This window comes from Chanodichthys erythropterus, chromosome 15 (genome assembly GCF_024489055.1).
Source record: "Chanodichthys erythropterus isolate Z2021 chromosome 15, ASM2448905v1, whole genome shotgun sequence".
Classification (NCBI taxonomy): domain Eukaryota; kingdom Metazoa; phylum Chordata; class Actinopteri; order Cypriniformes; family Xenocyprididae; genus Chanodichthys; species Chanodichthys erythropterus.
The window spans coordinates 25536703-25561392 of NC_090235.1; the positions used below are offsets into that span (position 1 = coordinate 25536703).

At 39.9% G+C, this 24690-nt stretch overlaps 1 protein-coding gene across 9 annotated transcripts in view; it reads right to left on the minus strand.

Moving 5' to 3' along the window:
• Positions 1 to 24690, minus strand: part of runx1t1 (RUNX1 partner transcriptional co-repressor 1) — a 56590-nt gene that overhangs the window by 15295 nt on the left and 16605 nt on the right. For 8 of the 9 annotated variants that reach the window (XM_067410940.1, XM_067410939.1, XM_067410937.1 and 5 more), the window contains 3 exons: positions 8335 to 8472; positions 6559 to 6800; positions 4022 to 4111 (listed from right to left, as the gene is read on the minus strand). In XM_067410940.1, coding sequence (XP_067267041.1) covers positions 4022 to 4111; positions 6559 to 6800; positions 8335 to 8472 — 470 coding nt within the window. Of the gene's footprint in view, positions 1 to 4021; positions 4112 to 6558; positions 6801 to 8334; positions 8473 to 20872; positions 21992 to 24690 lie in introns of those variants that run through there. The other variant, XM_067410941.1, reaches the window with a different exon arrangement.

The following is a 24690-nucleotide window of genomic DNA, read 5'->3' on the forward strand; positions in this document are numbered from 1 at the left end:
GGCAACGTTTGCTTTCTTTCTGTCTCATTTCCTCTGCATCTCCGTCATGATTACTAGCTGGCTTGGCTTTCTCCAAAAGCACTTGGAGGCCTCGCCACTTCAAAGACACACTGAGGAGCATTTTCACGGCAGATGAAAGGTTTTTGTGAATCCCCATCCAGCAACAGTTGGACTTTTGCAGCATCTAAACAGCACAAGGTGTTAGTTTTGAGGATGATGTCTATTTTTTCTCTTTCTGTGCTTTCTTCATTTCTGTTTTCTTTCTTTCATTCTCTCATGTGACTCTGATCTAAGACTATAATCAGACATCTTTTCAGCTCTGGAATATTCTTCAGTGTACTCCCACAGTGTGCCTTTTCAGTGATGTAATGGCTAAAATTAGGAGCAGTGCGTTGATTGAATATTGAACGAAGCACAATGAAAGCATAGACTTTAAAGGAAGCATAAATGCCAAAAATACAAAAAAGTAAAATACAATGAATGTAAATAATTCAAAGTTATTTTTTTAAGGAAGATAATGACTGGGATTGTTTATAAAGGACCCCTTGGTTGCCAGCTGTATGAGGTAATGGTCTGTTAGTAGTTTATGGTGATAATTACCAGAGGCAGTGAAATTGCTTTGACCCTAAGTGACCTTAGACTTTCATTAAATGGAGGTTCTCACAGTTAGTGACAGTTCACATTCAGTGGCTGTAAAAAACACAAAAAAATGATTTTCTTACTCAGTATTTTGTCTCGCTTTCCAGTATGAATATCTAAACATTCTTATAGCAAGATACATTTTCTTGAGGAGTAAAATGACATTGGATATAAAGTTGGGTTAAAAAAATAAACTTTTTTTTTACCCCATTGGGATATTTTTAAACCATTAGTTCACTTCAGAATTCAAATTTCCAGATAATTTACTCAGCACCATGTCATCCAAGATGTCTATGTCTTTCTTTCTTCAGTTGAAAAGAAATTATGGTTTTTGAGAAAAATATTTCAGGATTTTTCTTCATATAGTGGACTTCAATGGCTACCAAGGGGTTGAAGGTCCAAACTGCAGTTTCAGTGCAGCTTCAAATGGTTCTACATGATCCCAGACGAGAAATAATGGTCTTACCTAGACAATCACAAAACCTTAGTTACAAAACCTAAACAATTGGACATTTTGTAAAACAAATGAAAATTTGTATACTTTTTTTAACCACAAATGGACTGCTCTGCGATGTGCCACACATTATATAATCACATTGGAAAGGTCATGCGTGACATAGGTGGAAGTACCGTGCGGTAGGGTGAAAAACTCCATCTCATTTTCTCCTCCAACTTCAAAATCGTCCGACTTCATTGTTTGACTTTGTACGTTCGCTTTGTAAACATTTGCTCAGCACTTTTCAGCCTACGTCAGGGGTGACCTTTCCAATGTGATTATGTAATGTGTGACGCATCACAGAGCTAGTGCAAGACAAGCATTTGTGGTTCAAAAAAAGTATATATATATTTTTTTTTATTGTTTCGCTAGACAAGAACCTTATTCCTCAGCTGGGATCATGTAGAGCCCTTTGAAGCTGCACTGAAACTGCAATTTGGACCTTCAACCTTAATTTCTTTTTGACTAAAGAAAGAAAGACAAACATCTTGGATGACATGGGGCTGAGTAAATTATCAAGAAATTTGAATTATAAAGTGAACTAATTTTTAAATATTTGAATATTTAGTGAGTGAATATGCATTGCTAAGGACTTCATTTGGACAACTTTAAAGGCGATTTTCTCAATATATATATATTTTTTTTTGCACTCTCAGATTCCATATTTTCAAATAGTTGTGTCTCAACCAAATATTGTCCTAACCTAACAAACAATACATCAATAGAAAGCTTATTTACTCAGATGATATATAAATCTCAATTTTAAAAAACTGACCCTTATGACGGGTTTTGTGGTTCATGGTAACATGTCATTTTGCTTTTATCTTAATTTGTCTTGATTTTAAAGAATGTTTAGATATTGAACAAGACAAAATAACGAGGAAGAAAATAATTTTTGCCGTGTATTTCCAGACAATGAATGAGAAAAGCTTATTCATCAGAAAGCGTTAACACAACAGTCTAATTTGTGTTGTGTGCAACTCCGTATAAAAGCATTTTGGATAATAGCGGTAAAAACAATTTTATCATCATGTATTTTTCATAATACAATCCTGTAGCTTTATAAACAAGATTTGATGTTTGCTTCGATTATGTCTGAGTGTGTTCTCCAGATCCTGTGTGGTCCATTAGCACGCAGCTATTTGGAAACCAGCATATCAAACACAAGCCGCAAAGCAGTTTGCCATGTATATGTAATCCTCACTTCCTCTGCACTGCTAGCATGTGGTGAAGCGCCGACTATGTCACGCTGAGTACGTCTCTGAGCAATGAGGCACAGAGCTGCAGAGGAACACATGTGCTTACAGGCTTTATGGAGCCTGCTGAACGAAACAGCGGCTAAATATTACAAATTTATCTGATGAGGAATCCATTTGGAGAAATCATAAACAAAAGCCATCAGCACAAAGGCCGTCAGCTGGTGTCAAATTCGGATTACATCATTAGCGTGATGCACGCTGCCCTTCCTGTAAACACTTCCCCGCAAAACCCAACTCTGACGGGAGGGTCGCTAGACAACATTAGCCTAATGAAAAAATGCTGCTAATGCACATTGTTGCAGCTGCGCTTCTGCACACTTATAAAAGCCCCTGTTCCCACAGCCATATGGTATTTGTCATTAAAGGCTCCTTTGAGGAAAACCACTAAAATTAGACGAGAGGGAGAGAGGGAGCGAGAAAAAAACACAAGTTGCTTCTTTGATACCACCCCTCCTGACTGGATGATACAGTAACCATATGGCGTGGAGTTGTGTGAGAGTGAGCGAGTCAGGGAAGTGTCCCTGTATGCTTCTCTGCATCCGTCAGCGGCCGGCGCAACCCCTAATGGGACCAATTTCTGCATGACAGAGCCAGCCAGGACAAGCAGTGGACAAGATGAAATGCCTTCGAACGGCACGCCATGAGAACGGCGGTTGCATCAAACCAACGGACCCCTTTCCATCATCATCTAATGGAGTAAACAACACAGATTTGATCCATCTCCACCGGTCGCTTATTTTATTATTATGGAAAGGAAGATGGAGGAAAGCAGAGCAAGAAAGAAAGATGGGAAACAGGGGGAGGGGGTGAAGGTTAGACAAAGAGGGTGGGGAACGGGTAGGTCGGTGCGGCGTGCGTAATAGCTGTCACTTACTAGCAGATGAAAACGAATGGCTAACGATTGAGAGTGGATGGATACAGCAGTCACCATATGGATCAAAGCTCATGAGAATTTAATCTCTATCAAGCACTGATGTCTATTTGCTACATATGTCATAAATTAACAAATTATACATTTGCTCCGCAGGCTACAATCATTTTAATCTCGAACACGATAATGTGATACAAAAATGTGTCATGTGTAACTCAAATACTTCCCTTAGTCGAAAGAATAATATGCAGACTGTTTATTTGAACGGTTCGTGTTAAGTGCTCCAACATAAACAGGCCCAGAGACACATTCAACTGTAATGAAATAAGGGTTGTAGTGACAAATGGGCGGCAGAGAGGGCAAAGGTTGATATTCTCCCAGACAACAGATCGTCTTACTGTGGTAATGGTTTCAGATGTGCCCTGCCCTCCAAAATTCAGCGTGTGAGAAAAGCGACGGTCGAACAAGGGTGTCCATCGACACGTATGAATAAATAGAGATATTGTGCTGTGGGACGGTCTCGTATGGTGCTGTTACACTGAGTAATGTGTGTTCGCATCACGTATTTCCAAAGAGAAATTAAAAAATTGGTCCCTGTGACCAAGAAATCTGATGCCTCTTTGCTCATGAGGAAAACATGTATCCATTTAGGCCATTTAAAAGCGGGGGATGAAAAAAAATTGAGAGCTGGGAGAAATATGTACATCTGTGCCTCAGTTGTTTAAATGTTTTCCAGATTGCTTGCTTGTGCAATACCTTCAGAAACGGGATGACAAAAGGTCGGAGTGGGAAGTTGGTCGCTTCTTGCAGTTTGGAGTGGAATTCCTCAATGGTTAGAGTGGAGTTCTGCAGGGAGAGAGGAAAAAAGACGGTGTACGCATGAATACATGTGGAAAACATTATGTGATAATATTACTTATTGGAGGCAAAACTATATCCTGCTGAAGATTGAATGATTTGAAGACTGTAATGGGAGGCATATGGATGGCTGTGGTGAAAGGCCTTGTATGGGGAAGCTTGATCTGGTGGTTTTTACATGTGCACGCGCTGACCGCATCATCATTGCATCAACAAACACACACAAATACGTATGCAAACACAACTACAGATGCAGTATTACACCAGGCAGCTTGTTCTGCGAGATAAGACATGACATAAACATCATAACGCACACAGAAGATATGCAGCTATAAAAAGTACGTGTCTTGTTCCCTACCGAACTGACATATATCTCACCCCTGTTAAACTTGGCAGTGTAAAAAAAGAGAAATTACTAATTTCTATCTCTCCTGCTCTCAGCTCTATCATCTTTTAACAGACTGATAGAACGGATTGGACACTATTTTCAATTTTCTTGATGTTATTTCCAAGAGAGCTAGCGGAAGGAAAGATGGGAAGGAGAGTCGTACGTTTGAGAAAAATACACAGGCTTTTTTTCTTCCCCTCTTTTCCCAGACCTGAATTTTGTTACATTAGGCTTACATCTGTTCGGCCAGATTGCAGCGGCCTGTTTTGACAGCCAGAAAGCCTCCTGAGCTTTTCTCCAGCATCGGCGGCGCTAATTAAGTGTGTCACTCTTTTCAATAAGGCAGAGTGGGGAGCGAATTAAAAAGAGCCATGGAAGCCAAGGGGACACAAGGAAGCCTCTGCGTGTAGACACAGCAAAAAATAAACAAATGCCTGCTGAAAAAAAGAGCTTTCCTTTGGAATGGCTAATTAAAACAGCCCTCCTCTAGTACAGGCTGCTATTTCACCATTGTTTATTCCATAACTACATATTAATGAAAATAATGCTGTGTACAGCTTATGGCACACATCTTGTCAAGTGGATCATTTTTTCTTTTTCACAGTTATGTTGCTATGCTTAGCAACAGATGTGTTGGACAAGCCTTTCTTTTCTATGATAAAAGCCAAAATAAAATTTGGTGACAAAAAACCAAAATAAATCCTTTTCAGAAATGCAATAATCACAAATTTTTTTAAGTTAAATAATTGTAATCACATTATAAACAATACACTGTTAGAAAATTCTTCCCCATTAGATCATGATGAAACGGACGTAGCTGCAGATCTTTGCTTCTGTTTATTGATGTACATCTAAGAGTAATGGCTTATTGAAAAAGAAAACAGATGTAGGGCATGGTTCAATTCAATTCATTTGTTGTTGATTGGATTTTGAGATATGCACATTATACTCAAAAACAGAGGCAGATGAACGTGAGCTTGCAGGGGCAGGGTTTAAGCAAGATTCATGGTTGGAGAAGTCCAGCATACATCACCACAGAAAAGTCTGTCATTTCACAACAAAAAAATGAAATAAATGCACGGACAGTGTTGAGGGTAACGCATTACAAGTAACTTGAGTTATGTCCTTTTTCAAGTAACTAGTATAGTAACGCATTTAAGTTTTCAATTTACCACAAAATATCCAAGTTACTTTTTCAGATAAGTAACGCAAGTTACTTTTTCACATTTATTGACTGACAGCTCTCCTGTCCCCATGTTGAGAGAAATAAAGTGCAGAGGTGTTGTGTGCAGTTTTTGAACATGATGGTTATTGTAGTTCTAGGCTAAATGTGTACTTGCATCTCACTTGCACGAAAACATTCAGTATTCCTCAAAATGAATAAAAACAGTGAAATGCAACCTCGGAATTTTATGCAAACCTGTAATAATTAACTATAATAAATTACACAAATATATTTATGTATTTAATCTCACTTTATTAACCAATGTCTTTGCTGCTGACCTTGAATGATCTAATTCAACCATACTTATGAGCAAAAATTACTTTAGATTAGATTTAGAAATAAGAGTTTTGAACTTCTGTATCCTATTCTTCTTTAATCCAGAATGGCAGCACAGCTGAATGGTTTGTTTGAGCTGCGCCCTCTACTGTAAAGGCGTAAATATGCATTTCCTTCAACCTGAGGCTTATTCAGTTCAATTTTGGTGTGAAAGAGATGCAACATTTGCCAAAAATAGAGCTGTTGTTATTAAAAAACAAACAAGCAAGCCCAGCCCAGGTGAGGAAAAGTAACACAAAAGTAATGCAACACATTATTTTTCATAAAAAATAACTAAGTAATGCAATTAGTTACTTTTTTAGGGAGTAAAGCAATATTATAATGCATTACTCTTAAAAGTATTTAGTAAAATTATTTGAGTAAAAGTACTCCCCAACACTGTGCACAATAAGTTTAATACCATGCATTTATACAATAGATTGGATGAATTTTCATTTCATGCTGACTTGAGCCACTAAGTAAAACAGTATGTAATAGCAGACTCACCACAAGCCCCAACACCAGCGTACGCACTCGTTCTCCTATCTCAGGTGAGATATCATTGCCGAACTGCTGCAGTGTCGTGAGGAAGCGTTTGAGCTTGCTGAGCTGCCTTGCGCCACAGGCCGGCGGCAGCTGTTGATTGGCCAGTGAGGACGAAGATGATGATGAAGGCCCATTGCTGAAGCCATTGGGTGGAGATGGCGCTCCGTTCAGTGCAGTGGGAGAGTGACTGGTGCCATTTGTTACTGGAAAACAGAAACATATTTTTTCAACACGCCACAAAGAGAACATTGGCATTTATTTTTAACCCAAGTATATTGAATGATCTAAACCCAAAAGATTCATATTAAACACTGCCAGGAACATTCCTCAAAAAGAAGCTGCAAGAGGATCCTTTGTCAAAAATGACACTGGTGTTGTATGAACGCCTGTTACTGACGGTGCTTAAACGAGGCTCTTGTGACAGTGGAACATTTGTTTTGAATCAGCCACGGCAGCTTTGAGAAGGAAGCAGTGCGTTCTTGCTTCCATACATCAGACATATTAAGTCCAGAGGAGGAGAATACATGTGGTCGAGTGCCCCCCGTGCCACGATGAGAAACATACGCGGTGGAGGGATGCAGCTTGGAATCAACGTCTCTCTAATGAGATTAGGCTGCGTGATAGCCTCGTTTGCCTGGCCTCCCTCCAACAGAACAGAAACGAGATACTTGAGCTGCATCTGGTAACAATTACATGGAGGGGAAATCAAAGCGCTTGCTTTGTTAAACCTTCAGAATGTATAATTAGAGTCTGCCTTTAAAAAGGCTCCGGATTGCTTCAGACTCAGCTTGCTTTTTGTCTCTTTTTTCATAAGCGCTAATTGCAGAGTCCAACTGATCTGTTTTTAGGGATGTAACATCAGAGAGAGGAATGTGTTACTGCTGTTGACAGCACACCACTGCTCAATTACACTGACATGGTGCTGGGAGGCTGCGGCACGGATGGCTTTGATAGTGAGCCACTCCAGAGCTCCCCTGAGCTGCCATGTGTGATGCTCTTTGTGGCATCAGCCAGCGGGCAGACGCAAAAATCTGCACGTCAGAAGGCGATGGGAACTCATGACGGCAGTAATGAGGGGAATGCAAAACTACATATTCTTTATATTCTCTGACATTTGTGTATGATTATCGCATTTAAAGAATAACATTGCAGTGCAGAAATACTGGTAATTCTCACCTCACGCTCAAAGTTTTGATTAGTATACATCATGTCCGATCTAGCGGTTGCATATGGTTTAACCGTAAAAGTAATGCTGTCAAATAATTTATGCACCCAAAGCTCGGATCAAACCTCAACATATGCATATGACAGGAACTCCAAAGCTCCCGTACTTCTCTCCACTGGACACAAATACAACTTATTTAGTATTTGATGACTGAGTTGCTGTAAGAACATCTCCAACTAGCCAACTAACAATTCTGACACATCACAAACTGTAAAATGCAGGAAGATGTATTGGAAGTCCAAATATCATTATTTCAAAATGAAATAATGCATCTCTGTAAACCAAATGCAAAAAAACTGTATTGCAATGATCTGGCTTGGCTGACTTAGCTCGGATACTGGAAGTTTATTTAGGTATCCACACTTTCCAAGAAAGAACAGAATTGGATTCAGTATGAAAGATTTGTTATGAGAACATTTGTGAATATTTTATACATTTGTGCCCTTCAGATACATTGGTCATCTGTCATGGTGTTGATGAGTAGGTCAAACACAGTGTGAATGAGTACTCACATGCAGTTGGGGTGAAGGAGCTGGTCCTGGGAGCTCCCTGTGTGGTGGGGGGAGGAGGCATGGTGGGCGGAGTTAACCTGGACTGTGTTTTCACATCAGCAGGTGAGTCGGGCATGGTGGAGCGCTTCTCAGTACGATCTGCAGAAGAAAAAGTGGAACAGTTCTTGTGAGACCTCAGTGATATCCCAACAGCTGCCTCTCCACAGCACCTGAGCTCCTGTAAGATATACACACATAGCTACATACACGGTACACGCCTTTAGAGAGTTCATAGATAGTAACACCAGTCAAATTCCAGCTGTCATCACCATTTCCCTAATGATCAAAGACACCGGCAATACTCTCATTAAAATGTTTCAGAAATCTGGAGGAACCCCACAGAGATCTCCAGCATCTTCAACAGACATGTAATGTCTAAAATACCCTGTTCCTCCATATTAAATAGTCAGTCAACCCATTCTACACTTGATTATGGTTAAGTATAATGGAAATAAGCTAATTTTTACCGTACATTTGCTTGCATATTTCAACTTTAATTTATTTTGTGTCAGTTAGTTGTCAAGGCATCCAAAAATCGGACTGCTGATTTGCGGTATCAATCATGTCCTTAAGAATTTACATAACTCTAGTATGCTCATAGCTCCTTAAAATGTGAAGTTTATATTTCGGTTTTTAAAAAGCAAAATATTTTGCAAATAGAAAGTTGATTGTGGGTAATATCTAAAAAGACTGATCAGCATCTCTCTGTCTTTGATAAAGTGGTCATTGTTAGAGATGAAGAGGTCTCCATCTCTACCATCTCTTTTGATTTATTTAGTTTTTTTGGAGCAACAGTGATGTTTTTTAGGGCATATGCATGCTTTTTTGTTCTTCAAAATCCTAGATATGACAGCGCACAACATGACATCTAGACATTGTTTACTCCAGAAGGTTATGACTAATGCTGGGGTCACAGTGTTCTTTAGCTGCTATAACAGTGCACCTTAAAAGCCTGCTTATCTATCTTATGATAGCAAAGTCCCTCTCATTTTAGTTGTTTTACAATATCAGCATCTGTACTGACCCATCATCACCCTCGTTCTCTCTGTTCCTTACATATAGACAGACATGTACGTGTTGTACCAGCTGTGGGAACATTGTGTGTCAGGGCGAGCAGCCGCCCTACGTCTGGGACATGTTGCCTGACTTTCCTGATTACAACTGTCCTGGGTGTCCCCTTAACTCTGATAACAGCAGGGCCTCCTGTCTTTCCCCTTCTCTTTCTCTCACCGCTCTCTTTTCAGCACGTCTTACTCCACAGAAGAATATTAAATACAGACAATTGATAATAACTATACTGTACCTTCCTTTACAGATGCTTCACAGCTAGAGATATAAGCAATTGTCTTGCTAGCCATGTACACATTGCAGAATGATCTAAAAAGAAAGGTGGGTGCTCTAAAGCAGAAGAGATAAAAAGGGTGGGAATTTCAGCTCTGTATGGCTCCCATTCCCTATAGGCACCTCTATGGCTGTATGTGTGCACCAGAACCTAAACATATGTGTCAAGCTTAATCTGCCCCATTCTTGCTCTCTTTGCACTCTCAATCCGTGCCCCAATTGATAAAAAGTCACTTGTGCTAAAAACAAAGCTCAAGCGATATACAGATACATCTATTCCAGCCTGCGCTAGACGTTTATGACAGAATAATGAGCGGGGGTCTTTATTTCACTCCTACACCTGTGCTGATTAACAGTTCTGTATCTGTATTGTCAATAGATAAATAAATAAATAAAATAAAAAAAGCAAATACTATAAAGAATAAAGAGATGATGGACAGACTACTGAGATAAACCAATGCTGGTAATGTCAAAGTGACAATTATTTCTAATAAGGCAACTCTGCATTCGGTCTATGACATTCAAAAACACATTGAAAGAAACGAAAGATTCTTGAGTCAGTGAAAGGGACGAGGCAAAGCAAAGTGGTTTGATTCAACATTAAAATCTCAGTATGGGGTTAGTTATTACCTTGAAATGTTAACAATGTGACAAGTCCAGGCACTATAATTTATGAGAGCCACAGTACAAGTCTGAAATGAATAAAGTAGCCCAAGCACTGGTGCGAAAGCTATTCTAAACCAATATGCCTGTCAGATCGTTATAATTGGAAAATATCATACGAAATTGTGAAAAAAAAATATTAATTGTCCAAGATGGAAAAGGTCTATGGGAAAGTCTTTTTCGGCTTTGGTATCAAAAGCAGCCCAGGGCAACCTAAAAAGCAGCTTGTGGATCTGCATGTGTAATTGAGGATTAACATCTGGGTCAAAGTTGGGATTGGATTGGGAATCGAGAAAGGAGAAACAACCCTGAGGCGTCTAAACCTCATCCTCTCTCCTTACCTGTCGAACAGAAATGGATAATAGGAGGTAGAGAATAGGTTGTAATCTGTGTGCACACTTTGTCGATATGGACGCTAAGATTCTGAATGTGAACAAGTGTTGTGAATGAGGAACGTCCTCCATTAGCATCTGACAGCACAACATATCCATTATGTTTCATATTCCTTCACTATTCACTGGAATATTACACATCAGACAACTTAAAAGCACTGCACTTCCATAGTGTGCGTCATCCAGCATTTGAGTGAAATAAAATCACCATAATACATCTCACTTTTATACTGGCAGGATGGATGAATTCCACATCAAGTACAATCAATGACTGTAAAAACCCATCTGAAGAAAATGAAAAAAACATTCTGATAGAAGGTTCTCTACTATTTATATTATAACGTCACTATTTCCATTAGACTAAAAGTATTGGAATAAAAGCTAGGTGTTATATACATAATATGGAGTGCAGGGTACATATGCACAAATTTTATATATTTTATCTCCTATTAGTAAAAGCAAAAAGGATTGCCAATAAAAATGCATTGTACAAGAGCAGCATTAAACCCACCTAAAAGTGGTAGACTGCGCAAATATGCTGTGGGAAAAAAAGAGATGCATAACTCAATTCAAATGAGTTCCCTCTTGGAGTGGAAAAGAAGCAATTTTGCATTTTAAACAGGCTTAAAAACATACCAGAGTGCACATCCATCCTGGCTTGATTTCATAAAGTTAATCTGCGCAGAGTTAACGCACAGAGTGCATTTGTTTGGCAGTTACCTGGCCTTTCAAAACGGGAAATTGGCAGAAGAACAGCACAGATGAATATTAGGCAGGCCACCACGGATATTGATGCAGCAAGAGATTTAATGTGGCTCCCAGGAAGGACGATGAAGTGCTTTCCATTTTCCTGTTCGCCAAGGTCTTTTATTGCTTTTCAAAAGAGCTCTCGAGTAATATGGATCGCCATTAAACGGCACACCAAACTGAGCATTAGAAAGCACAGAGTCGCTCATCTTCACTCCACGCCTGGTCATTTTTCATGACCTGACAGTGGCACTGAATCTTGCAAGGATGTGACTGGCTCTCCTAGCTGCTCTCCTTATATCTTTGTGCTTTAATCACCAATTTGCATGCACAAACCAATATCAGAAGTCAAAGAGAAATTGCAAACTTTCACACTATTTTTATGAGACCACTTTTAAAGACCAGCATGATTTGGTGCAGAACTGAGTCACATCCTTCAGGGTCAGTTAGTCAGTTTGCCTCTATGATCTAAACAGTCAGCTGTGCATGCTGTTTATTTCTACAGTCTTCTATGTAGGAGAAAAAAAGAACAACTCTAGGCTATTTAAAGAATTAGTTTACTTCAGAATTAAAATTTCCTGATAATTTACTCACCCCCATGTCATCCAAGATGTTTATGTCTTTCTTTCTTCAGTCGAAAAGAAATTATTTTGAATTGCAGTTTCAATGCAGCTTCAAAGGGTTCTACACAATCCCAGGTGAGGAATAAGGGTCTTATCTAGCGAAACAATCGGTCACTTTCTAAAAAAAATTAAAATGTATATACTTTTTAACCACAAATGCAGTCTTGCACTGTTCTGCGATGGACCACGCATTACGTAATCACATTGGAAAGGTCATGTAGGTGGAAGTACCGAGGTAGGGCGTTTTTTGTAAAGGCCGTTTGTCTTTGAACATTCTCTTTGTTAACACTTGCTCGGTATTTCCGCCTACATCACATGTAAACTTTCCAACATGATTACGTAATGCGTGGTGCATCACAGAGTTAGTGAAAGATGAGCGTTTGTGGTTAAAAAATATATAATTTTTATTTCTTTTTTTAAAATGGTATGTTTTCCTCAAAAACCTTCAATTTTTTTTATTTTTGACTGAAGAAAGAAAGACATAATCTTGGAGGACATGGGGGTGAGTAAATTATCAGGAAATTAATTCTGAAGTGAACTAATCCTTTAATGTTTTTCTTGAATAATGGAATAATAACAATAATAAATATGCCTGAACAAGTGACACTACATAGGTCTCATCTTTATACATAGAATTATGGGTTACACATTTTCTTTACTTTTTTTGAGTCAAAAACAACTAGCTTAGACATTGAGACTAAAAATTATACAATCTACAAAGAATATTACACAGATATACAAAACTAAACCAACAGACAATGACAAATTACATTTCTAAGCTTCAAGCTAATTTAAAGCCTGTACTTTCGTATTCTAGCTATCAACATCAGTCTTCACAAAAACATTTTTTATCCATCCTTTTGATCTGGTCCTTTCATGCACCCTGTATTTGATCTTTTCTTCTTATAACGTTAGCAGAAAAATCGTATGTTTGACGCACACAGTTCGACTTACATGTCTCTTACATCACTCACTGCACAAGTGGTAATGTTCGGCTCATTCCAGGGTGAGTAAAACAGGCATCTGTGTACACATCCAGTACGTGAGGAAAAAGAAGGTCACGAATCATCTTATTCATTTTCTTGTTGCGTATTAGAAACCCTAGGATGTTTCTGAAGCAGCCTATCCCATGTGCAAACACATTATGAATTTAAAATCATAATCACGTAGGTGCATCTCCGCTTTTGTGTCATTGTGAAAATGGTAAAGCTCAAACTACATTCATCCTCCCACATGCCAGCTAAACTTGCTTATTCACTTAGAGACTTACTTTAGATGCTTTGTGAAACCTAATCTGCTGTGATGATTCAGCCTTATATTTCTGTAGTGCCTGCAGCAATGCATAAATCCCCACAGTTATGTGTTTGCAGGAAGTTCAGGGAGGGTTTCTCTCCATAGGAAAATTGTTTTTTCTCCTCTGAGAAAAGCTGTGACCAGTAATGTGAAACATGACGCGCAAAAGCCACAGGATGCCAATCAGCTGCATACTAATGCTGACAAGAAGGCTGCTTTTAGTGGCCTCGTGCTCATCAGATCAGGGTCACAAGGTGAGGAAAGCAAAGATATAGAGCACCTTTCACAGGAGACATCTCGCGGGACAGATAGCGCCTTGAAAGGAGATGACGAAGGTGGCATTACAACCAGCTGCTGCGCTTTAGAGCCACCGTTCATTAAAGATAATGAAGTCAGTAATGTGGTGAGAACGAGAGAGAGAGAGAGAACATCGACTCTTTGGGTAATTGGAATTCAGATGCCGTCTCAGGTATCTGAGGCCGAGGGTGAACTGGGAGAGCGTGTTGCGTCGGTATGAATACATTATGAACTTGTGCACGCCGATGCACCATGCAATCATCTCCGCCAGATGGAACGGCGCACAGAGCGTGGCCCATCAAACCCTGCCGGCTTGTCAGGGAAGATGTATGGATGCCCCCACCCTCCTGGAACTCATTCCCAACCCTTATTCCACTCATTCTCCCTGCAACAAAGCCTGTCCCTTTGGATCTTCTTCTTCCTCTTCATCTCGTTCCCTTTCTCCCTGAGCCCTCACTTTTCTAGGGTTCTCCCCAGGCACAGTTGTTTTCCCGAACCCCACTTGGTCGGCGGCAGGTGGTGTGCCAACGTTCCATTCCATCCCATCAAATGACGCGTGCTGAAGGGACCTGCATCAGTCTGTGCTCACTCAAGAGTTACCAACCCACCCAACCACCAACTGCAGCACACAGCAACCTGTGCACTCCGATATTTAAAGAGATTGCACTCTTCCGTCAGGCTCATTCCTCAGCACACCCAACCGAGATGTTATTTCTGGATTACAACAGATGTATGAATCATTCCTCCTCTTAAACGCACCATAAATGCCATCATCAGTTACCGATGGCAGTAACCTTTAAAAGAAAGTGATTTCACACTATAGTTACCCATTTTGATGCCAGTCGTGCTGGCTTAAGTGGACACTGACGAGTGGGCACTGTTAGTTTTACAGTGTGGCTATAATGTGATATAATGTGTTCCTGGAGCATTTCTGCAGTAAATAGGAAGGGCCGGGAGCCATCTGCTGATCCATTTCAAAATATGGTCTTGCGTCAAAGGAAAAAAAGGACTGACCAATAAAACAGATGCAGCGTTTTATATTGGAAGTCGCTCTTTTTTCCTTTCGTCCTCTTCTTCAAAATGGATTTATCTTAACGTCTGTTTTAACCATCTGTTGAAATAAGGCCCTGTTGGCATGAAGCGCAGAGGAAGAAAACAAGTGTAGAGGAACAATAAAAGTGATTCACAGTTGCCGTTACGCATCCGTTGAAATTGCAGAGATTTGTGTGGTATCTTGTTGCCAGACATTAAAAAAAAAAAAAAAAAAAAAAAAAGAGGAAAAGGATAAATCCTTAAAGGCCGTGAGAGTGTAAGACCTCACAGGGGAAGTCGCCTAAAAAAAACACTTGTAATCTCCTCTCGTGCCTCATCTACAAACAGACAATCATAATTTAAATAGGAACAATGGAAGTTTTGCAATTACACTACGAGCACAACTGCAATTTTCAGCATCTTTTGAACAAACAGTAAATAATTATTTACTGACTTCTTATCTAGAGAGGCAGAATTAGTGCATTTTTCAATAAAAGTCCTTTCATACTGAGATTAGTGCTCTCAAACGCTAGTATGAAGCCCGTCCAACTCTCAAGTCAATGACTCACTCAGCTTCCTGGCATGAGCAGATGCCAGCTGAAAAGTGGGGAGAAAGAGAGAGAAACAGAGAAAGATGGCACATGCAATATGGCTCAGCACCTAGACACATGGCTTTAACTGGCTATCCACCAACACTGCTGTGTTTTTCACTGTGTCCCTCATTAGCAGCGTGTAGGTTAAAGTCACACAAGTCCTCGTGGGATTTGTGCTTGGTCCATAAGCAACACTCTGTCATTGAAAAAAAGTTTGTTTGGTGAAAACAACATCACATAAACAGAATGTAACATGGCCAGAAAAAGTAGACGTTCAAAACTTGTGATAGACCGATATATATTGACCGGTATTTGGCCATTTTGAGATTATAACTGTGCCTGCTTGGTGGATTAACAGAAGTGGTACTACTATCAACATTTTGATTCAGATTCAGAAGAGATCTCAACAATGTCTCAAACTGTGCTCAGATTAGTAAAGATACCAAAACTGTGATGAAAAAGCAGAGATTTTAATATGAACTCAAACACTTCTCATTATTAGATTCTACTGTGATTAAATTAGATCAGATTTTTCATCACAGTCTTTGGTATCTTGGCAAATCTGAACACAGTTTGAGACATTGTTGATATTTTTATTTTTTAGAAGATTATTTAGGTTTTTAATTGTTAAGAAAGAAGTTTTCATTTGCTTTTCATTTTTTTATCATCTAGGACACATAATTGCAATGTTGAAGAAATTTGTAACCTTATATTCCTTTGGGAAATACACTGTTCGGCCACATTTTAGAATTAAGAGTTAAGTCATCAAAACTATGAAATTACACTTTTTATAAAACTATGTAATAAAATTTTAGTTTTGTAAAGAAAATATGTAAATACGTAAATGTATTTGTAAACTAAACTAATTTCAAACATTGAAGCATAAGATTAAAAGTGTTTTTAAGATCATGAGAAACATTAAATATGTCCAAAGCTTTGACTGGTCATTTAAGTGGCCATATCATTTCAGCAACTTAAATAGTACGCTGTCATTAAATAATATTATGAATATCTCAGCAACATATTGGCCACCAAATAACCCATATCGTTCAACAAACTGCAACTACTGACAACCTAACAGAAGTCTAAATTGAAACTTCATGAGGTTCCCACAGAAAGCCCTGGAAGTTCTCAAAATTCTAAGAAACACGTCAGATGTTTCATCCATATCCGTATACAGCTCCTGTCCTCTCTTGCAGTTCAAGCAGACTGTAATTACCTCTGCACTCTGCTCATTGCCCTCAGCACCACTCAAACCTGCAAATTGTAGGCCTTTATCCACTTATTCACTTTATTCATTTCAGTCACTTATTCTCACTGGCGGTGGCAGCTATGAACGGACGTCTCTCCACGCTTGGCAACAAAAGCGTGGCAAAGTCTCTGATGCTAGGACGAATCGAGCCCACGGCGGTGGATGCCAAATCAATTTTCGACAGATAATAAAGAGGCTCATGTTTTACATTAACAAAATGCTATTTTACTACACTCAAAAATGTGAGCTAATAATATATTGCTCTCGCTAACTGAAAACATAGCTACGTGATAAAAGAATAACTGACAGGCATTTGGGGGAGGGGAGAGGCGAGGCGATTGCGAGAAAAAATTAAAGACCCTGGCGGCAGAATGACGGTTTATTTCTGCTGGGACCTCTGTCTGCAAGTGTTTTGAAAATATCACATGACAGAAGCCATGTGTTCAAAATTAGAGTGAGTTAAGTCCGCTGCACAGAAAAAATATGTCGACAATTTATGAAACGCAGTCCTGGATGGAGATTTACTAAGTAGAAACAGATTCAGAAAACAACTACCAGCCCCCCCCACCCCCTGCCCAATTACTGCACGAACACACACACAGAAACTGTCTCTTTCTCTATCTCTCTCTCTCTCCCTCCCTCCACCTCCTTCCCTCCACGAGACCTTAAAAAATTGTTCGAGTCACATCTGGCAGGCAGGAGACGCAGGAGATGGTGGAGTATGACCTAACGTCAGGGCACTTCCACCCTGAGCGCTTTTCTGTGTGTGTGCGCATGATTGTGGCACTGGCCACAGTTTGCTAATGGCTTTCAGTACAAGGAACCGAGGCGTAGCTCCAGGCAATGACTGCCTCTCAACCGATTGGCTGCCATTACTGAGTGGCTTCTTAATGACTAAATACACTCTAGAGAGGCTGTCTTTAATGCTTAAACTTGGGTCAAAAGCCTTGTTGCCATACAAACCAAAAAAATAGGGAAATTGCGTTGTTGTACCAAAAACAGTGTCTCTAACAAAGCTAGAGGAAGAAATATGGAACTTGTTTTCATATTACCTAAGAGAAAAACCTTTATCTCATTACAGCAGCATAACACAAGTAAAATATTGCAAATTGATAAAGTGCATTCAAAAACACTGTCTCTAACAAAAAAATACAACACTACAAGACAAGAGCCTTTTTCCATACTGCTCAAGGGAATTGAATTCTTTTTTTTTTTTTGTTAATGTACCATAATGCACAAATCAATATATTGCGAACAGGCACTTACTGTTGTTATCATACAAAAATGACTTTTCATTGCAATAGATTAACCCTCAATCAAAATAAGACAAGAAAGTAAGTTTTATTAATTACAGAAGCATAATTAAGAAAATGCAAAAAAAAAAAAAAAAAAAAAAAGGTACAGGCACTTAGCCTTGTTTCCAAACTAACAAAGAAAACTATTTGTATCATGTTAGAGTAGCTTTAATTTGATGTGAAATATTGTATACTAAGAAAGTATGTTCCCCTGTAGTCAATACATTTGATCCCTTAAAACTCATCTTTGATCACCAATATGACATATTTAAAAGTTTTTTTCCTGTGGAAAAAAAATCGTCATGCCTTAAAATAGCTTGAATGTAACTCTACACCCGTTTCATTTAGTATACGAAGATCTATGAATATGCTAATTAGCCCCACCTCCACTCACTCGCACGAGCTCAGAGATCCACACGGTCAACTCGCTGAGGTAAACGGTGCACAATGGTATCGCTCTTTACAACGTTAGACACATAACGGTAATTAATATGATTAGCCTTTTGCTTGACTACATTATCAAACAACTAATAATGTGTTGCTAATGCTACACAAACTATGTTACCGTTCGCCATCTCTAAGTCAGACAGCTGCCTTCTAAAACTTATCCTTAAAAACACTTTGAACAACATAGAACGTCAGTGGATAAAGGCATATAGTTCATCATAACATCGTAATACAACCAATATATTGCTAAATCTACCCGATTTTACAATGGAAAAATATACTGGGAAAACCTGACTTCTTTTGAGACTCCCTTGTGCGGTCAGTTAATGACACGCCGGCACATTGACATGATTGGTTACAAGGTAGTTTGTGACGTCAAAGACACCAGTGATTTCAAACCATATTTTTGAGACTGTCTTTAGATCACTGCGGTAAGAGAAAATACACAACAATGGTGTTGACTTTTGAATTTGCACATGGTTTGTCTTAAAGCATATTAAAAGCACCACATAGTCATATAAACAACATTAAAAACTTGATTTTCACCAGGGGGACTTTAAGAAATATTGTGTGAAAACACAATTTTAAAAAAAATATATGGAGTCTTGTTTCTATACTACCTAAGAAACTATCAACTTATTAAAACACATTATCGTTAACGCATCACAGGCGCTTAGCCTTTTTTCCATACTAACAAGGAAATTTAATTTTTCCTTGTTGGAGTAGCATAACTTGCAACTGAAATACTGCAAACTAAGAAATGTTAAACATATACTGTTATGGAAACAATGTAGGTAACAAAAAAAGCTTTCTATATTACTCAACAGAATGACCTTTATCTCATTACAGTAGCATATTATTGCAAACTGAGAACATGCGTTATAAACACACTGTACGAAAACACTCTCGCTAACAAAAAAAAAGCTATAAAACTACAGGCGGAGAGGAAGGAGCCAAGCTCAGCTCAGCACTGAGAGCTTCAGTCCCTGCCACAGATGGACGGCACTGTGTTTGGCACTCTGCCAGCGAGTGAACAGATTGTCCGTGGCGGCGGCCTGGAGGAACGGTAGCTCCAGTGCAGATGGGTGTCCGAAATAACCCAGTGTCAGTTCTGCTCAAGTGTCCCTGACCTGGCACACGCGCCTGCTTACAGCTGCTTCCTCCAGAGCTTCCCAGAACAATTCTACACATGCACACACAATTCACAAACACACACTGTACACAAAGGCCAATGTTAACAAACACGTTTTAAGTGGCCGTTTGAAAATCTGCAACGTTCCGTAAGAAAAAAACATGAAAGAGACACTTTGCTCCATATATACCGTTCCTAAATAAAGCACAAACGTAGAGATGCAACCATCCTGAAAAATCTGAATAACTCAAACTCAAGTTTGAAACGCCACCACAGTTGCACTGAGCCAAATACACAGCCAACAATGTTACACTTGCGAGTTTAGACACAAACAGAAAGAGAAGTTGAGTCTGGGTACATTGAGAGGGGGAGTCAGAGAGGTGGGCACCAGACGGGTTGGCTGGCAGAGAGGTAGTGGCCATGGCACACAGGAGAGCAGCAGTGCCAACAGAGCTTGTCTCACAACACCATCTGTGAAGAGCAGCACTGAGATCTCCCTGCAGCCTGCACACACACAGCACGCCAGCTGCCCTCTGAAACTCTCCTCTCTCATTTTCTTTCTTTCAGTCTGCTTTCTTCACTTTCATGCTCCTGTACAGTGATTTTACTGTTTTTATAGCAGATCTCTGATCTTCCTGAACAGGGCTCAAAAATAAGGATGTGAGAGAGATTAAGGCCAGTTGATGTACTGTCAGGCCATTGCTGTATTGGTAATACACCTTACAATTCTGGGGCTTGTATTTGAGATTTCATGTAACGTGAACATACTAAACGTTAGATTTTCTGTGATAAATTAAATGTTGCAAATCGTGCTGATTTAAATCAGTGACCAAGGTATGAATGACTTTGTTATAGTCTTGGAAGCCTTACTGAAAGTAAAGTGTTTTAATGAAATATGATAATTTTCGAGGATTGGATGGATTTAGCTATCATGGAGTTATATTATTAAGGAGAATTTGCAGCTATTATTGCAAAATAGAAACATTTTGCACAATATTTATTGTGAAATAAAAGAAAAAAGAAAAAGAAATGTGAACTACTGACCTGAACAATACTTTGAGCCCTGTATTATTCCCTTTTATTATATCTTATGTTTCTTTTTACCAGCATTCCCTTGCACAGGCAGACATACTATTCATCTAAGCTAATCAAAAAAAGTCATCAACTGTATATCAAAAACACTGTCAGTTCATTAATTGTAATGGAAATATTAAAAAATAGCATCATTTGAATAAGGTTAGTGCACATTTGTTTCTTCCAAGAGCAGTCAACAAAGGTAAAAACATCAGTAAAAGCTGCCTTAAATAGTAAAATTCTATATTTTACAAAATATTTACATTCAAAATGCACATGCACAATTTCCCACACACAATCAAAGCTTCCCAATCTCACCTGGCATCATAGATGATGAAGACAATCTTATCAAATAATCCTGGGTATTTCTACCAGCTTCCCTGTAACCAAAGTCTCTTTGCGTCTTTCTGTGCTCTGCGAGGGGCACGGGGGTATCACAGGACCCCAGGGCCGGTACACCAGGTCCAAACGGGAGAGTCGAGCAGCTTGTCCTCCTGCTTTCAGAGCCTTAGAGGGACAGATGGAGACCTGCCTCTCGTTCTGCTCTGCTTCCAGGGATGCCCTGCACTAACGAGGGCACGTGTGGCCGCTGGGGCCTCGCGCTATCTGCACACGCTTGCTCCCTGAGCCCGCAGACTGAGACAATGACAGCTAAAGCGCACGCAAATGCGAGCACACACGCGCTCTCCGCCTCCTCCGCTGACCCCTCCCAACTGATGTGCGGCAGCCACACAAAACACAGCACGCGTATGAGAGAGCGGGTGGGGGGGTGGGGGGTGATGGGGAGGTTACAAGCCAGAGGGTTGAGAGAATAGATAGATAGATAGACAGAGACAGACAAACAGACAGACAGACATACAGATAGATAGATAGATAGATAGATAGATAGATAGATAGATAGATAGATAGATAGATAGATAGATAGATAGATAGATAGAACAACTCAATGACAGACAAATACATATATACATACAAAGATAGAAAGATAGATTTGTGCTGTGAATATGTCCTCTCATATGCTCTGAATTAAGTGCAGTCTTACAAAAACAACCCTCTTCTGGTCAACTGGCCAATCTGATTTCATTCACATCTGCTTCTGCTTAACCAGATTCACTTCATATTTTACTACTACATTCATAGCAGATGAAAAAATATAGATCTGAGGTGAACAGTGTGTTTGCTCATGTTTGTGATGTCCAGATGATCAGATTCACTTATCAACCTAAAAAAGTACTGAGTGGAAGCTTAAATGCTTTAGATCCATCCAAAATGCCGGTATACTGCCTGCATCAATCAGCCCCCTCCACCATTTTTTTTTGCAAGCAGCGGCGGGAACAACCTCATTAGAACCAAGAAAAATCAATTTGGAGAGTCCAAACAAAGGCATGCATCTGCCTCTACTGCTGTGTTTTAAGTCTCTAGAGTGGCGCTCTTCCCCCGTCCCCCCCACCCATCGCACACGTTCTTTTTCTGCTCTCTTTCTCAGATTTGCCATTTCTCTCTCTCCCCTCCCAGACTGCCATCACTGCATGTGATTAACATATGTCTGGGCTTTCAGCCCCTGTCAGCTTGAAGGCATTTCTCCCAGCCGCCTTAAACAGCAGATGAGCTCCATGTGGAGGAAACACTCAGGAGAGAGAGAGAGAGAGGGGGGAAAGGATGAGGGGTGGAGAGACAGATTTGTTCTTCTTGCACATTTAGTGGTGGATCTTCTCTCTTTGCCTCCAACCTGTCTCTCCACTGTCGGGGTTGGTCTGAAAGTGACTTTTAAGATAAACAGCACTGGTGAAGAAACATTTCAATGCCAATGGCAGTGAGAATTGCCACCCCAACTGTCTCACAGAGATGGGTAATATTACAATAGGGATAATTGTACCTTAAATGTTCAATCATGTGGAAAAAAAGAGAATGACTTTTCTGAAAATTCTTACTGGCACAGCGTCAAACAAAGTTGATTTGTTTTAATTGGCAGCAGTTGCATTCACTTGTAAATTACGAACATTACCAAACCTCCAACAATGCTAGAATTCTTCATTTGCTTTTTCCTGCAGCTATAAATACTGAAGCAGAATGCAGTGCAGTTATCAAAGTCATAAAAGGCAAATTGTGGAACGAGGTATAAGAAAAAAATTACACTCCTATACTGAAAGAAACGCTTTGAAACTTCATGAAGCTCTTTCAGGAAATGTAAATATAATCAAACAATTCTAGGATGATCACTTACCATGAGGTATAAAACAAAACTTTGCTGCATTTATATCCTGCAATGGGGTGTGTGAGAAAATGTCCTTTCGACTTCCTTTTTGTCAGCACTTACACACCTTCATGTCCAGTCAGCACAAAGCCAGATTTATCAATTCCCCTAGCCTCTAAACGAGTAAATTTCTCAAAAATCCGCTACATCTATGATTTTATTGAGAGGCAACGTAGCAAACTAAATATTCAGGCTTTTCTGTGGGTCCCTTCTGTCCCCTCTCTTCCCTTAAACCAATCTGACAACCCTTTCAGAGCCGGAAGAGAATATATTTCCAGCCCAGCTTGATAAAGGCCTGCTTTAAGAGTTGGCTGCATTAACAGACTGAAAGACCAGGAACGAGACAATGCAAAATGAGGAAACTGTGAGCTCAAGGGATTCCACTTCTTTCGCATTCCAAGAATCAATAGTGCCAGATTTTTTTTGTGACGGGCTTAAGAGTTTCATAAAAAGCCAGTGAGCATACAGCATACAGGGTCTATTCCTGCAAAGGTCCCAACCAGAAAAGCAGGACGGAGTTGCACACATGCAGTGTCCCCACATGCTCAGTCCCTTGACCTGAGCTGCAGGCCAGGTTACACAGGGGGAATTGTGTCTTTTGTGGTCCGCTGATACTAAAAAAAGGGCCCAAATTAGGTTTTTTTTTTTTTTTTTTTGGGTACATAGTCTAATTCTCGACCCAACCCAAAAGGCTTTATCTTCCACACAGCTGGAAGTCATTAGAGCTCTCGGATGATCTGCTCATACGCAGGGTGGCTGAGCTGGAGAGGCTGCAATGAGACCGAAAAAGAGAAGCAGAGGAAGAAGGGAGGAATTGTGGGAAAAAAGATGATCATTAGATCAGCCAGTATGTCTCTCACAGGAAACCCCAAAGGACACGACTGAGGGTACGAATCACGGTGTAAATGTTTCTTAGTCACAACAGACAGGAGAAACCACATGAAGATTTCCTTGCAGGAGCAAAACACTAGACACAAGAAGCAAACACAACAAAAAAAGTACTCAGCTAACATCATATTTAAGCTGTGTTTCATCTCATGCAGATGCTACAAATATGAACACTCAAACAGGTTGGAAATGCCTCTGTTGATCTTGTGCTGTCAGTTCGCACTTGTTTTAATATAAAGCCATAGATAATTTGTCTATATAATGCAGGAAATATTATGAATGGATGACCTATGTTATGCAGCAATCCCATTAACTCACTCCTTTCCTGTCAACCTAAATGGTACTATATGATAAAATCAAAAAGCAATAAACAAAATTTTGGTGTATCACTATTGGTTTCTGTGTGTATCTTGAAAGCACCATAGCTTTCTTAGCCACCTTAGTGTTGAAGGGTCTGCATGAAAAAAGAAGGGAAAAAGCAAGTGTGTGTGTGTGTGTCCAGTCCTGAGCCATCTGTCTGTTCTGCTGTCCCCGAGTCCCAGAGCAAGCTGTGGCTGAGGGCCGGGGCCAGATCTGTGTTCCACAGCTATTCATGATTTTCCCACTCCACCTTTTCAGCATCACTGTGGCACACAGTGCACGCCAATCAGGTTGAACAACTGTCGCCAGGTCCAAAGAGACCCCCTCCTCACTCCCAGTGACGGCAGAATGATCCCGCATTTTAGTCTTTATAATGTGTGCAAGTATCATCTGAATGTGCGGCTCACTCTAGAAAGTGAAACAGGCAGTTGTGCTGATTCATGAAAAGCATTTCATCATTAACAAATCAGCCCCCTCATTCGGACCTGAGCCAGACTCTCAGCCCAGTCCAGGCACCGTCTGACAGCTGAGCCACTCTTTCTCATTGCAGAAAGCAGAGCATGTTTCATTGGGCAATGGAGATTAATACCTTTTGTCTGTATAATAACAGAGAGAGGGACATGAAGGTAAAGAT